This window comes from Bactrocera neohumeralis, chromosome 2, assembly GCF_024586455.1.
Source record: "Bactrocera neohumeralis isolate Rockhampton chromosome 2, APGP_CSIRO_Bneo_wtdbg2-racon-allhic-juicebox.fasta_v2, whole genome shotgun sequence".
In the NCBI taxonomy this organism is placed as follows: domain Eukaryota; kingdom Metazoa; phylum Arthropoda; class Insecta; order Diptera; family Tephritidae; genus Bactrocera; species Bactrocera neohumeralis.
This window is the reverse complement of record NC_065919.1, coordinates 16,392,016-16,407,654: the sequence shown is the minus strand read 5'-3', so window position 1 is coordinate 16,407,654 and position 15,639 is coordinate 16,392,016. Positions and strand designations below refer to the sequence as shown.

At 34.9% G+C, this 15,639-nt stretch overlaps 1 protein-coding gene across 14 annotated transcripts in view; it reads left to right on the top strand.

The window, feature by feature from the left end:
- Positions 1 to 15,639, top strand: part of LOC126762754 (synapse-associated protein of 47 kDa) — a 92,603-nt gene that overhangs the window by 618 nt on the left and 76,346 nt on the right. For all 14 annotated transcript variants that reach the window (XR_007667518.1, XM_050479774.1, XM_050479765.1 and 11 more), the window contains exon 3: positions 59 to 996. Coding sequence is in view for 13 of the 14 variants with exons in the window: in XM_050479774.1 (XP_050335731.1) it covers positions 776 to 996 (221 nt within the window). In the remaining variant the exon portion in view is untranslated. The remainder of the gene's footprint in view (positions 1 to 58; positions 997 to 15,639) is intronic.

Genomic DNA, 15,639 nt, shown 5'->3' with positions numbered 1-15,639 from the left:
ATCGCGAGTTTTCAAGTGTAACATATATATAATATTTTACGTACATATTTCATTACAGAAAATCCAACATATTCGCATATCCAAAAATTCGAAATTTATTGATTTACAATTGGTCATTGACAAAAAGCACACGGTCAAATAAATGCTAATTTTACCTTGCTCCCGTTTTCCGTAAAAAAAAAAATTAAGCAAAAATTTTGAAACTAAAGTGTTTTAATAAAATTAAATACAAAATATCTTAACATTGAAAAGTTTATATTGGCCAAAAAAAGTAAAAAAAAAAATTGAAAAAAAGCAAAAATAATCTGCAAAGTAGTCAACAGCCGTAGCAATCGTATAACTCAGTGTTCGTGTTTACAGAACTCGTGAAAACGTGAGAGATTCGTGGGAACTTTTTCTCCACGCGAACAAACAACCCCCGTTTTCTTATTCGGGGCATATCTATTGTACATTCCACAAAAACGTTGTGACGCGCATTTAAAACTCGCCACCCACTAACAAACCAACAAGCACAGCGGCACTATAGTCTTGTCTTGCAGTGTGCTCGTTATTCTGCTCTTCCACGCACTAGTTACTACCTTAAGACCATAATCGGTACGACGTCTACAAGTCTACTCTTGCACTACATACATATAAAGTTACTTGGAGTCGAAACACTCCCACCAATACACACGTATCAATTGATATAGAAAAGTGCCAGCAAGTGCATTGTTGGCAAATATATTTTGCGTGAAGAAGAATTTGTAGAAAGCAAGAAACCAGTTAGTGGTCGAAAATGTTCTCTGGCCTAACAAATCAATTTACTTCATTGGTGGGCGCCGTCAAGGGCGGTCAAGCCGACGAAGATGTGCCTGCACCTACCCAAGATGCTGTTGCCGCTCCGGAAGTATCCGCTGCTACAGCAGCACCAACACCAGCTGCAGGCGCCGAACAAGCAGCGAATGCGGCTGGCGTCAGTGGGGAGCAGCCTGTTGAAGGTGAAGAGGGCGCTAAAAGGTAAGTACTTTAAAGAAGAAGAATAAAAAGAAGAAAAAACGCAAACGCCAAATTGCAGCTAAAAGTTTATATTTCCTTTTAACTGTGAACTTGATTGTGTTTGTGGGTCATTGATTAATTGTACAATACTTAATTCTTGGAATGATATTAAAAAAGAATTAAAAATTTTTTCAAGTAAATGTGATACTAAAGCAAAATTTACATACTTATATTTTTAAATTTATAAAATGGCAGATAAAAGTACTTAACCCGTGTTTGTAAATTAATTAATTTGCAGGTGGTGTATGAATAGTGCAAATCGGTTTAAACGAATTTAAAATGCTGATCTGTTTACAATTTGATGACATTTAAAAAATTTGAATGTGCTTATAACGAAAGTAATTCCAAATTACGCTAACACTAATTTGACCTACATAACTTTGTTGTAACACTTGTGCCATTGAAAAATGTATTACTCCCTAAGAATACATAACCTTGCAACTATGCAGTTACTTCAATAGCAAGTTATTACACAGTCCATATTTGTTATATAATCAAAAGATATATAATTTTTCAGTTAGAGTAAAGAAAAATTAATTATCTTTCCAACCTCGTGACTAACGCGGCACTCACTTAAGCATTTTTGCAGCTGCCAAACCCAAAATCTGCAGAGTTACCCATTATAAACGCTACAACGGTGAGAGTAATGCGTAAAAAGTGGAGTGCAAATGAGTAGATACTCACATATGACCTCCATCCGACATGCCCTTTTAACTGTTATCAAGTTGCAAGTACGTAACAGCGAAAATTAAAATGAAACATTTTGTTCCATTTTTAACTTTACAACTTTCGGTAGAAATGGTTTGTGCGACACATTATGCTTATCAGCAAATAACAGATTAAAGTAATGAAAAAGGACAATAATGCGCGGACATAATCGTAAAAGTAAATTGTCAGCTGACATTTTTGCTCAGTGAAGCCGTTAAACCAATTTTTAGCTTTGTTTCATTTTGTGGCAGTGCGCTCAATTACTTCTTTTAAATGATTATCATTAAAAAATGTGGAACCCGAAAATTATTGTTATTATTTTTCACTTTCATAATTATTCATATCTCATTTTCAAGCAAAACATTTTTAATATACTTATCTGATTATGAGGCAAGTGTATACAAGAGCTTTTGACATTTCTCTATTATACACCACGGTATTTATAAATATTGCATGCTCTTGCATGACTTTGTGTTGCTGACTGAATACCAAATATGTAAATATGCAACCAAACTGGTTTCCAAGCGACCGGCAAATACTTTCACCTATAGCAAGTTCAGCTATTTACAGCTTTGATTTAGATCCCTTAAGAACTTTATATTAATTTTTTGTTATTGTTTTTATTTATTGCCATTTCTTGCAATATGTTTTTGCATTTTCATGTTCTTCACGGCTATTTGAACTTGCCATTCTCAGACTTTATTCGTATTTTTAGCGTTTATTTTTTATATTTGCATGTATATTCATTTATGCAACTACAAATTTATCATGCTAACTTCTTTTATGCAAGCATAGCGTGTTAAAATGACCTTGCCTATTGTTTTTTCATAAAAATTATTTTGCCTCACCGAGAATTGTTATGTGTTGGCATATATAATTGAAGTATTTTTTATTTGTACATATGTATATACGATTTTTTAATGGTGTAAATAATGAGCTATTATTTTTGACATTTGGCACAATTTGTTAAACACTTAAGTTGATTTAAATATAATATTTATTCTTTGGTTGGTCTAGTTTTTCTATAAAAAATAATGAAGTAGTGAGTGGGGTAAATATGGAACGTACATATGTATATTTATAGTGATTGCAGTCATTATAATATTACTCTGTGTGCATATACATATGTACTTGTATATGTATATTTAAATAAACAGGTTAAATTTGTCGAAATTATGAGACGAATGCGCTTTGCTATTCAATACGGAGAAAAGGCAGTATTTAATCGAAACAAATAACCTTTACTTGATTCTGATCGCGCAGTTTGTATGGCAGCTATATGCTATGGTTGGCCGATCTGAATAGTTAACTCGTAGATTGTTGGGTTGTCTTGGACAATAATTCATGTCTAATTTCGTGAAGATATCTCCTCAAATAAAAAAGTTTTCCACTCAAGAGCAGCCAGTTTGTATGGTAGCTATATGCTATAGTAGTCCGATTTGAATAATTTATGCAGATATTGTACCTTTGCCTTGAATAATAATTCGTGCCGAATTTCGTGCAGATAGCTTCTGAAATAAAAAAGTTTTCCCCACAAGAACTTGATTTTGAATATTCAGTTTGTATGGCAGCTATATGCTATAGTAGTTCGATTTGAAGAATTTGTTCAGAGATTGTACTGCTGGCTTTGAAAAGTATTTATGCCAAATTTCGTGCAGATCCATCGTTAAATAAAAAGGTTTTCCATACAAGGACTTGATTTTGATCGATCAGCTTGTATGACACGGCGTATGAGTAACCTGTTTGTGTTATATGCGGGAGTGTTCATTATGGGGAAAAATTTGCCACAGACCCTTTGTGTTTGGGTTTGTATTTAAAATTGAATTTAAATATTTGACAAAATATTTTGAGTTATTGAAAAATAATTAATTTTTTTTTTAATATTTTTAAATATAAAAAAGTAAAAGTAAAATCACAATTGATTTAAGTAACATTTAGATCATGCGAAAAGTAATTTAACTGTGTTCATTTTTATAGAGTAATATTTATACATGAAACAAAATGCTGTTAAAGAGTAGTTAATTAGTAAAATGAAAGAAAATATTAAGTATTTTACTTCTGTCAGATTTCATTCACACTAAAATATACACAACTACCCACTGAAGCATTAAGCATGTACATGTATGTATAAGCAAACATTTCCCAAGGCAGCATTTATAAGTGATTTATATGTCTTTATTTGCACACGCTTTACGCCACTTCCTTACTATGCAAATAATTTACTGATTATTGTGGCGCAAATGGGTCCAACGTTTCGAACGCTCACACCACTTCACGCACTTATTGACTTAACTGCTCTTTCGGTGTTTGGTTTTGGACTACCAGTTATCTTATTGACATTATATTAGTAGCTCACAACCACAACAATAGCACAGCGCATCTCGCATAGCACACTTATCACTTTATTGACTGTAATCAATATTTAATTGCTAGCAATATTCTACGTTTAATACTATGCCGTCTATTATTATGAAGTGATAATGCCATACACACACTCACAAATACATATGTATATACGCAGATATGTATATTTGTAGTGCTTACAAGCCCTAACCAGCTTGCTTTGCCTTCACGGGTTGTCAAGTTACCAGCTCAACTGCTGCGGCAATAAATTTGGCCTGCCTTTTACCTTGAATTCCTGCAAATTATGTGCGTTCTGTAATTATTGGTGTTATATATCGACGGCAAACACGTGCGCTGTCAATACAGGTGTGTGTGTGTGTGTGTTAAACTCACTTCGCGAATGTTTATTTTATCTTCACACTTCCTTCTTTTACATGCTTGTCCTTTCTTGTCTTTTGATATTTGATAGCTACATCGTGACTTCATAAAATAATCGAAATGTTTTTATACCCTGAACTTTTCTAATTGACAAAATATCTTCATGAAATTTGGCTTAGAATATTGTCCAAGGCAACGCTACTATCTCCTAACAAATTATTCAAACTCAAAGTGTTTGTGGCATATTTTCCCATATCGATCACTCTCACATACATTATAACACAAGCAGGTTACTCATACGCCATGTCATGACAAGCTGACATCAAAATCATGTCCTTATTGTCCAGGGCAACGCTACTATTTCCAAACAAACTCTTCAAACTTAAAGGGTCCATGGCATATTTTCCTATACTGATCCCTCTCACATATAACACAAGCAGGTTACTCATACGCCATGTCATGACAAGCTGATCGCTCAAAATCAAGTACTTGTATGAAAAACTTTTTTATTTAATAATGGATCTGCACGAAATTTGGCACAATATGTTGTCCAAGGCAACGCTACCATCTCCGAACAAATTTTTCAAATCGGCCTACTATAGCATATAGCTGCCATACAAACTGATCGATGAAAAATAAAATTCTTGGATGGAAAACAGTTTTATGTCAAGATATATCTTCAAATGGCAACGCTACAATCTCCAATCATTTAATTTTTCATGAAATATCATGAAATGAATATCTCTATTAATTTCTATTGAATAGAATTCTATACTTTTTTCTTCTACTAAATTTTTTCAGTCTTCCCTGTGTGCAAATAGCACCACTATCCCTTATCAACTTCACTTTTATTGACTGCTTTATATCTTTAATCCTCCTACTAGACATTTTGTACCAACTCAGTATCTTTTTTATTTATTTGTTGTTTGTTTCACATTATTTTTTCCTTTTTATTATCGAACAAGCGCGCACATGTTCACCGCCCGCTACAAAGCATTTCAAATGTCACAGGCCTCAAGCGTCCACCCACGCGCTCGCAAAATAATGGAAAAAGGGCAAATATGCACGCACTTACGGAGCGTGTCTGTCAACGGTGTATGGCTATAAGCGTGGCTAGCTATGTTGCTGAGTACATTTCGCGTTCCATGCGCTCACATACAATATTCATGCCAGCGCGACGTGCAAAGGCATTCAATTTTGTTGAGTCATAGCTTTTGCGTAATTTTTTCTTTGCTTTTCTTCTCATTTCATTTTTACTGTTTTTTTCGCTCGTTTGTTCTACTTAAGTCAGTATGCATTGCATAAATATATCGTATATATGTGTAGACTTATATATATTCATATATACATTAGCATAGTTTTCAGCGCCCCGAACAAAGTGGTATTGAAACAGCGTGACTGAACAGACGCTTTGCCGTCAAAGTGGCTGCGGTGGTCTTGTTTAAAGTCACGCTCTCACTGCCTCTCTATCGCTCAAGCGCCTTTGGCTTGTAGCATCCTCCATCCATTTCCACCATTACTTTTCATTTCCACACTGCCATAACCCCGAAGAAACCGCAAATGTGAAGCATCTACTCAGCCGTTACTACTTGATGTCGAGTAGCGCCTGCAGCGTGCTTATACATTCATCCTACATTTGTGGCGGCAGCATTAGAGTGTGTAAGGCGTTGGAAAGTGGCGCTGCTGCTGGCTTGTTTAGGGGTTGTTGGCACCCAGTGGGGTGCTATTGTATGTGTGTGTGTCTTAGCTTTTTAGGAAAATAATAAAAAGTAATAATTTTTAAATTTTTTTGATATTATATCGGTAGTCTTAGTGCTACATGCCAGTTTCTACAAGTAATGCAACTAACTCTCCATTCATTTCGCTGTCTTCACGTTGTAACGTTGCTATGACAGCATATTTTGCTCAATTTTTATATATAAAAATAGTACGAGTTGCAAAAATTAGTGAAAATGCACTCTCTCCTTTGCGTTCGTGCTCATTTTTGTGCTCTCACTTTGATTTTTCTTCTTTTCTTTTCTTTTATTTTCTTTCTTTTTATATATGTTTCTTCTTACTTCGCATTTGTGTCGTTTTTCGATCGATATACTCGAGTTGTAGGCTGCAAACCGTGCAGTCTAGTTTTAGGCGCTGTTTTCAATTCACTATTTCGTGCTTACACATTTTCACACTCTCACGCTCTCTCGCTTGCTTGCTCTCCGTCTTTCTCTAACGTGTAAGTGCTCTCATTTTTACTCTGCACTTGACTCAATTGTTGTCTGCACAACTAGCACATGTGATTTGTTTCGTAAACTTTTTCCGTTATTTTTTTTTTGCTCGCTTACTCGTTTAATTCGATTCTTTTTCGCTAAATTCCTTTTCGTAACTGCAATTGAGCAGATTTTTATGCTGAAATAAGTAATATTCGAAAGAAAATAGCAAACAAATAGCATATTAAATAATTTTAATTTTTAAAATTATTTTCATAAAATATTGTGAACATTTTTTGCTGCCTAAAGGTATGCTACAATAATTTTTTGCTGCCCAAAGGTATGCTTCAAAAATTTTTCATTGTATTATTTCTCGTTTTGTTTTAATAATTTGTATGCTTATACTTTTAGGCTGTTAAAGAACAATAAAAAAATTAAAATAATTATTGAAATTAGTAATAATAATTAAAATATATATTTTTTTTAATAAAAAATTATGAAAATTAGTAATAATAATTAAGATACTGTTTTTAACTTTTTTAAAACTAAAATTTATTAAAATACCTTTTTTTAATTTTTTTTAATTAAAATTTATTAAAATACTTATTAAAATACTTTTTTTAATTTTTTTTAAATTAAAATTTATTTCAATTATAATTACTAATTTCCATATTTTTTATTAAAAAAAACTATTTTAATTATTATTACTAATTTCAATAATTATTTTAATTTTTTTATTGTTTTTTAACAGCCTAAAAGTATAAAATATAAATTTTAATTAAAAAAAAAATAAAAAAAGTATTTTAATTATTATTACTAATTTCCATAATTTTGTAATAAAAAAAATTAAAAGCAAACATTTTTTTTTATTATTACTAATTTTAATAGTTATTTTGACTTTTTTATTAATTATAATCATAATATAATTTTAATTAGGTTAAATATGTGCCTTCTCTGCTACTGAGAAGTGCACGCCTGAAAGTATGTAACAATAAGCAATAAATGCAAAAATTCTCATTTATTCAATTTACTGCTTTCACATAAATTAAAAAAATTAGAATTAATTAATGAACAAAACGCCCAAAAGCATGCAACGTTTATGTAATTTAGCCTCGTAACTTGTCAAATTTTTATATATATTTTTAATTTGTAGCTTTCTTGCGGCCCCTGCGACCTACCATAAATGACCTACTACCCCATGCAGCTAAAAATAGCACAGTCATGAAAATAAGAGTGCTTTCATTGAACTCTTTAGTGCGGAAAAAACACTTTTAAGACGAAATTATTTCCCCCCCTCCCTATACTACATATGCTGCTCGTATAATGTATTCTTAACGACTTGCACTTTTTGCACGCGACCTTCTTTTCCGTGGCAAACGCTTGCACATGCATTTATATATAGTGCATATGTGTGTATGTATATCGGATTTCGTGCGGCTACACGCCACAAACGTAACCGAAATTATCCTTTGCATCACTGTGCTCTGGTGTTTTTTGTAGTTTTTGTTTTGCTTTTTTTAAGTTTTGCTTTTGCCTATTTTTTCCTGTTTTTCCGCCACAAATGTGTGAATGCCATTTGTTTTGGGCCGTCAAGGACTCGATACGAAGGCTTGCCGTGCATTTCTAGTGCATTGTTCTGTCCCACTTTTCTGGCTTTGGCAACGCCTCGCACTACCACAAGCCCCTTGCGGCGCCTTGCTTTTCACTTCCTTCTAAAAGTTGTCGCTTTCACCGTCGTCAATATTTGCGTTGTTCTTACTTTTCAACTCAAGTTAATGGCGAATTAGTACAATGCTATTGTTTAAAGACCTACATACATACATACTTTACCTACATACTAATAGTATATGTGCTAAAATGCTTTAAATCAAAAATTTCATTTTATAATGTGCACAACTGTACTTCGAGAAGTCAGTGTATAAATTACTCAAAGAAAAATTTCTTTGAACAATACTACCTGTGATACTTAAAGAACCGGATAACCACTACCTAGAATTATACCATATCTATAACCTGTATATCAACCCGTTCGCACGACACTCGGGTCTACGTAACCGGAACGAACACGAATTTTTTATCCGGCAAAGATTTCTGCTTTGAAAAATTTTAAAGGCTTAAACTTTTATTCTTTTCCAAAACAAAGTAGAGACTTTCAAAACAAATTGAGGTATAATACCTTCATTGGTTTCCATAAAAAATATTTGAATATGTTTTTTTCATTAAAACATCGCCTTTTGCTGCTTGTTACTTTTATTTGTATATAATTTGTGATACAGATGTCACTTGTCTCTTTCCGCTCTGTTCCAGCATATTTCATTCAGTGAATTTACATTTTTTACAAAGAATTCCGCATCTAGTGCTTTTTAAAAAGTATATTTGCAGTTTTCATCAAAGTTATAGCCTCTATAGCCATAATACAAATTCAATACTTTTAAATGGCTTTTTTTCAAACGCACAAAATCTGCCATATTTTTCTTCAATTCTTGGTATTTTGCATTTGCTTATCGCAAGTTGACATTTCTCTCTTTGCATAATTTGCAGTTTCTGCGATCCCTTTTCAAAGTCAATCACAATCATTGCGTGTCATCACCTGCAGCAACACAGAAATCATATTACCGTAATTTTTTACGATTTTTGCTTCATATGTTCGACACTGCTATCTCTCCTACCTCTCTCTTTTATTGTGTATTTATGCTGGTAAGGAGATTTTTCTTCAGAACAAACTCTGTTCTTAAATTACAAGTTGAAATATTACATATAAAAGATAATACATTTCGAGGTCACCTACTTTTTTACACGCACAAACACAGAAACTTCAAACTTTATGGGAAATATTTTTATTCATTCGAAAGAACATACTTTGACGTATATTTCTTGAAGATTATCTCTTTCAAATGTTGGCCACGGCTACGTCTCAGATGGTCCATACGTTGAGTACAATTTTCGATGGCTCGTTCGAGCATTTCGACTGGTAACTGGCGAATGACATAAGTGATGTTTTGCTTAAAGGTCTGAATCGAAGCTGGCTTGTCCGCATAGACTTCAGACTTTACATATACCCACAGGAAAAAGTCTAACAATGTAATATCACACGATCTTGCTGACCAATCGATCGGCCCAAAACGTGACATTGTCTGCTCACCGATTTATTGAGAGATACAATAAATCCATTAATTTATGCGATGTGTAGGAAGTGACGCCGTCTTGTTGAAACCAAATGTCGCCGAGATCACGAGCTTCAATTTTTTTTCGGTTATCTAGGCGCGATAAAAGTCGCCATTGACGCTTACCTTCTCACCGGCAACATTTTTGAAAAAAAAGGATCGATGATTCCATCGGCCCACAAATCACATCAAACCGTTGTTTCTCTGAATGAAATGACAGCTCTTGAATCTCTTCAGGTTGCTCTTCGTCACAAATGCGGCAATTTTGCTTGTTTACATACCTATTGAGCCAGAAATGGTCCTCATCACTGAACAAAATTTGGCTCAAAAACGTTGGATCTGTTTTGGACTTTTCACGAGCACATAGAGCGAAACGATGTCGCTTGGGCAGGTCTAGTGGCTTCAGTTCTTCAGTCAGTATGTTTGTGTTATCGGAGCGAAAATGAGCTTCGAACAAAGAGCCAACATTGAATTTTGTTTTAAAATTGGTAAAACTTTTACCGAAACGTTTCAATTGATGAAACAAGTTTATGGCGATGATTGCCTATCCCGTAGCAGAGTGCACGAGTGGTTTCAACGTTTTCAAAGTGGTCGTGAGAACATAAATGGCGATCAACATGTGGGCCAATCAAAAACCGTGATCACCGGAAATTCCATCAAAACTGTGCGTGAAGTCATCAAAAATCAGCCGAAATCATCATTGAAATTCATGGAAATGGAATTGAACATCTCCAAAACATCGATTTATCGCATTTTGACCAAACATTTGGGCTTACGAAAGGTGTGTGCACGGTTGGTTCCGCACAAATTGACTGACGACCAAAAATTGCGCAGAATCCAACATTCGAAGGACATCTTGTGACCGATTATTTGACCGAAAATCACATTTTAACCATTAACCACTCCCCGTATTCACCTGATATGGTACCTTGCGACTTCTGCCTTCTCGGAAAAATGCGTTTGCTCATGAAAGGAAAGCGATATGCAGACGTAGAGACCATTCAAAAGGCTTGCACCGGCATACTGGCGACCATACCGGCCAACGAGCTAAAACACTCGTTCGACATGCTTTTGGACCGTGCAAAAAGCTGTATTGATGCTGAAGGAGACTATTTTCAATAAAAACAAGAAAAAACGTTAACTTCGGCTGCACCGAAGCTTATATATCCTTCACAGGTGCATTTCTTTTAGTAACTATGTGTTCAGTTTGTATGGCAGCTATATGCTATAGTAAGCCGATCTGAACAATTTTTCGGAGATTACATTGTTGCCTTAGAAAATAATTTATACCAAATTTGGTGAAGATACATTGTCAAATGTGAAAGTTTTCCATACAAGAACTTGATTCCGATCGTTCAGTTTGTATGGTAGCTATATGCTATAGTTAACCGATCTGAATTTTTTCGCAGATTACATTGTTGCCTTAGAAAATAATCTATACCAAATTTCGTGAAGATATTGTCAAATGTGAAAGTTTTCCATACAAGCCCTTGATTCCGACAAATGAGCAGCTTCTTGAAGAGAAAATGACGTTTGCGAAATTTCAAAAGGATATCTTAAAACTGAGGGACTAGTTCGTATATATACAGACAGACGGACGGACAGACAGACAGACGGACATGGCTAAATCGACTCAGCTATATATATACTTTTTAGGGTCTCCGACGCTTCCTTCTGGGTGTTACAAACTTCGTGACAAACTTAATATATACCCTGTTCAGGGTATAAAAATTGATATTTTCGGAAAAAAAACCATTTGTTCTGTTTTTTTAAAGTACTGCTTACTTTTTAACACATCTTGTACGTCTTTCTATTCAAGCTATTGAGTAGTCCACATGTATCAACAACAACAACAACAAAATAGAAAATATTAAGTACAAAATGAAAATACTCTTGCTCCACACACTACGTTTGCAAAACCACAAATGTAATTGCATAATTAATTGCAACAAATTACGTATTTTTATTAAATGTTATCTAATAGCTGCATACTTGCTTATATACAAGTATACTTGCATTATTATACAAACATACATATATAATTGGTAACTGTTAATTCCTTATTGAAAGCATACTTTCAGTCGTTGTGGCGTCAGACTAAATGACACACACGCATACAAAAGTGTTGCTAGATAACAAAAACACATTTGATACATAAAAATATTAGGGTGTTACATATAAATATGGTGTCCGTTATTTTCCAAGTTGGTGTTTTTTGTCGAATAAAACTTCTTATTTTCAATTTAAACCAGAATCATGCCACTTGTCCCCCCATGTATATTCTATGTATATATTATGGACTTTTTTTGATATTTTTCATTAAACAAGTGAATTCACAACTTTGAAAAAATTATATTTTAATAAAAAATTGTCCGCACTACAAAAAAGTTTAGTTATTTTCCATAAAAACATCCTCTAAGAGTTATACGTAGTTCAATTTATACCTACATATATAGTTCACCAACCATTGTGCTATATGAATGCACACCATGCCGTATGAGCAACACAGAATGTATAAATCACTGGTATGAATGCTCAGTACATTCGATGTATAACTTTAACTGCGTATAACTCTGAAAGTAGTGGTTTTAAGGAAAAAATCATTAAGACCTCTTTTGTAGAGCGGAAAATTTTGTATCAAAATATGCTGTTCTCAAAGTCGCAGGCTTGCAGTTAAAAAAAAAATTAATGTACAAAATCAAAAAATGTTAAATTTGTAGGAAAAGAAAAATGATTTAATAACGTTTGAAATTGAAAATGAAGAGCTTATTTACGTTGGACCATTTTGTTATGGATAAAACTGAAACAGAGTGTTGTTGGCAAAAAAAAACTTGGCTTGTGAAATAACAGATGCCCTAATATACATATATATTTATGTTTTACATATCTGTAAATATAGATTGTGGCCGCCATAATGAGTGCAGTGCTTCAGTACATAATCCCCTAATGTATAACAGTATATATTTATAGCTCACTATAAGCATGTCGCTGTGACTAATAATGCTACCACGCATTTGTTTTTGCTATGCGCCATCCCCAAGCGCCACAGAAACCAATTAAAAAATGACATATTTCCGTCCGCGCTCCATATGGCGCTCATAAATTGACTGCTGTTATTGCACATATTGCATTCATACGCTCTGCCACACATATGCACACACAGCTGAGTACGTGCATACATCATACATGTGCGTGTGTGTGTGCGACGTGCAGCTTCTTCGCCCATACTAGCATGTGGTTAATTTACTATAAAAGCTAAGCATTTGTTGGCACTCAACTGACAACGCGCCGCTGCGTAGCGTTGAAAAAAAAACGGTAAAATGCCAACGCCTCTTCGACAGTTGCATTTCGCTTTGCATTTTCTGTTTGGCAACTTTTGGGTATTGATTTTTTTTGGCACCATGCTGAACAATGCCTGACCGGATGTGTCTCCATTTGTCGTTTCACCGCAAATTCGTGGCATCGCAGCGCTGTTGGTGGCCCCTCATTGCATGTCTATAAATTTGTGATTGCTCTGTGTTTTAATAGTTTCGCAATACTGCTGCATTGCTGCGTAAAAGTTCGATGCTTCGTGATTCAATGACAATAAGTTGAGCGAAGAATCTTTAAAATATCGCCTGTGATAGAAACGCTTTGGGTTTGATGGTCTACGTATTCATATTGGCACGAACTTTGCTTTATTGCTGCACCAAACTACCGTTATGAGTGTCCAGTACACGTTTTTCAAACCAGGTCAGGTTAGGTCAAGCTTTATTGTTTATTGTCTTTGTTAAGCATGTCATATAAATAGTCGTTCATATCAAAAAATTTTTCATTGGACCTTATCAGTGTGGCCATGCGTCAAATCTTGGAGAAGACCCGTGAAAAGAGGATTGACACACACCACCTCTTCGTCGATTTCAAAGCAACTTTTGACAGCACGAAAAGGAGCTGTCTTTATGTCGTGTCTGAATTTGGTATTCTCGCAAAACTAATACGGCTGTGTAAACTGACTTTGAGCAATACCAAAAGCTCCATCCGGTTCGGAAAGCCGTTCGAAACCAAACGAGGTTTCAGACAAGGCGACTCCCTTTCGCGTGACTTCTTTAATCTAATCTTGGAGAAAATAATTCGAGCTGCAGTACTAAATAGTGAAGGTACAATCTTCTATAAGAGTGTACAGCTGCTGTCGTACACCGATGATATCAATATCACAGGCCTCAACAACCGCGCAATTATTTCTGCTCTCTCCAGGCTGGATAAGAAAGCGCAGCAAATGGGTTTGGTAGTGAAGGAGGGCAAGACGAAATATCTCCTGTCATCAAACAAACAGTCGTCGTACTAGTGACTCGGCTCCCACGTCACTGTTGACAGTCATAACTTCGAAGTTGTAGATAATTTCGTTCATCTTGGAACCAATATTAATAGCAACAACAATGTCGGCCGCGAAATCCAATGAGAAGAGTAACTCTTACCAATAGGTGGTACTTCGGACTGAGTAAGCAATTGAGTAGTAAAGTCCTCTCTCGACGGACAAAGACCAAACTCTATAAGCCACTCACTATTCCCGTCCTGCTATATGGTGTAAAGGCATGGACGATGACAACATTTCATGAGTCGACGTTACGAGTTTTCGAGAGAAAGGTTCTGTGGCAGATTTATGGTCCTTTGCGTATTGGCCACGGCGAATACCGCATTCCATGGAATGATCAACTGTATGAGATATACGACGACATTGACTTAGTTCAGCGGCTACGCTGGCTAGGTCATGTCGTCCGAATGGATGAAAACACTCCAGCTCTAAAAGTATTCGACGCAATACGCGCCGAGGTAAACAGATGAAGAGGAAGACCTCCACTCCGTTGGAAAGACCAGGTAGAGAAGGACCTTCCTTTCCCAAAATCGCCAAGCGCATAACAACACGGCTAACCTTAATGGGTGCTACAGACCAAGTAAGCAGTGAAAACAGCTGAAATTTTTAGCATACTTCAAGGACGTGTATGTACTAGATATATATCAAAATAATAAAAAAATTAAGAATTTATTTTTAATTTCAAATTTTAAATTTATTGAGCTCAACAAAACCCGCGAAATTTCAAGTTTTAAAATTCCCGAAATTTACTGAACACATCTTGTATACTTTGAGTCCGCCTTAAGCAAACATCAGGTTGATTCCGCTTTCCTAATCGAGACTTTGGTGGCTAGGAAACCATATATTCATAAACATTTCTTTAATTGAACTCTATACTTGACGTGAATTCTCAACCAGATTATCAAATTTTCTCCAAGGTTCTATAGGATATTAGTTAGGATGTGACCTCTTTAATTGGATGTCAAGTTAAAGTTATCTATAATATATAAACACACAGGTATTCAGAGCAAATTTTGTAAATTAAAAGTAATTTTCTCGCAATCACATCTACGCGCATAATTCGTACGAAATAACCAAAAAATATATTTCGTATAAATTACAGCTATACTGTATACAGTTACACGAATTCCTGCGATTTAAAGTAAGCCTCGAAAATTATGCGCATGCAAATGCGTAGAGATTTCCTCCACGGCCAAGCAAAGTCAAGGTGTCAAAAGACACAACAATAAGGCGCACAAGGACTCCATTAGCACCAAGCGTATTTAGTTAAGTGCATACCTGCTCTTGGCAAGAATAGACTGTGGAGTAGAACTAAGTCATACTATGCCATGCCGAGACTCTAGCCATCCCATTGTCTCATGAATTATTCAAACTTGTTTGTGTTCTAAAATTCAAATGTTAATCGCACGAAAACAAAAACAACAAAACATTACCTTCACGCTGTGATTGTCGGTGTGTTCGAAAAACGTCA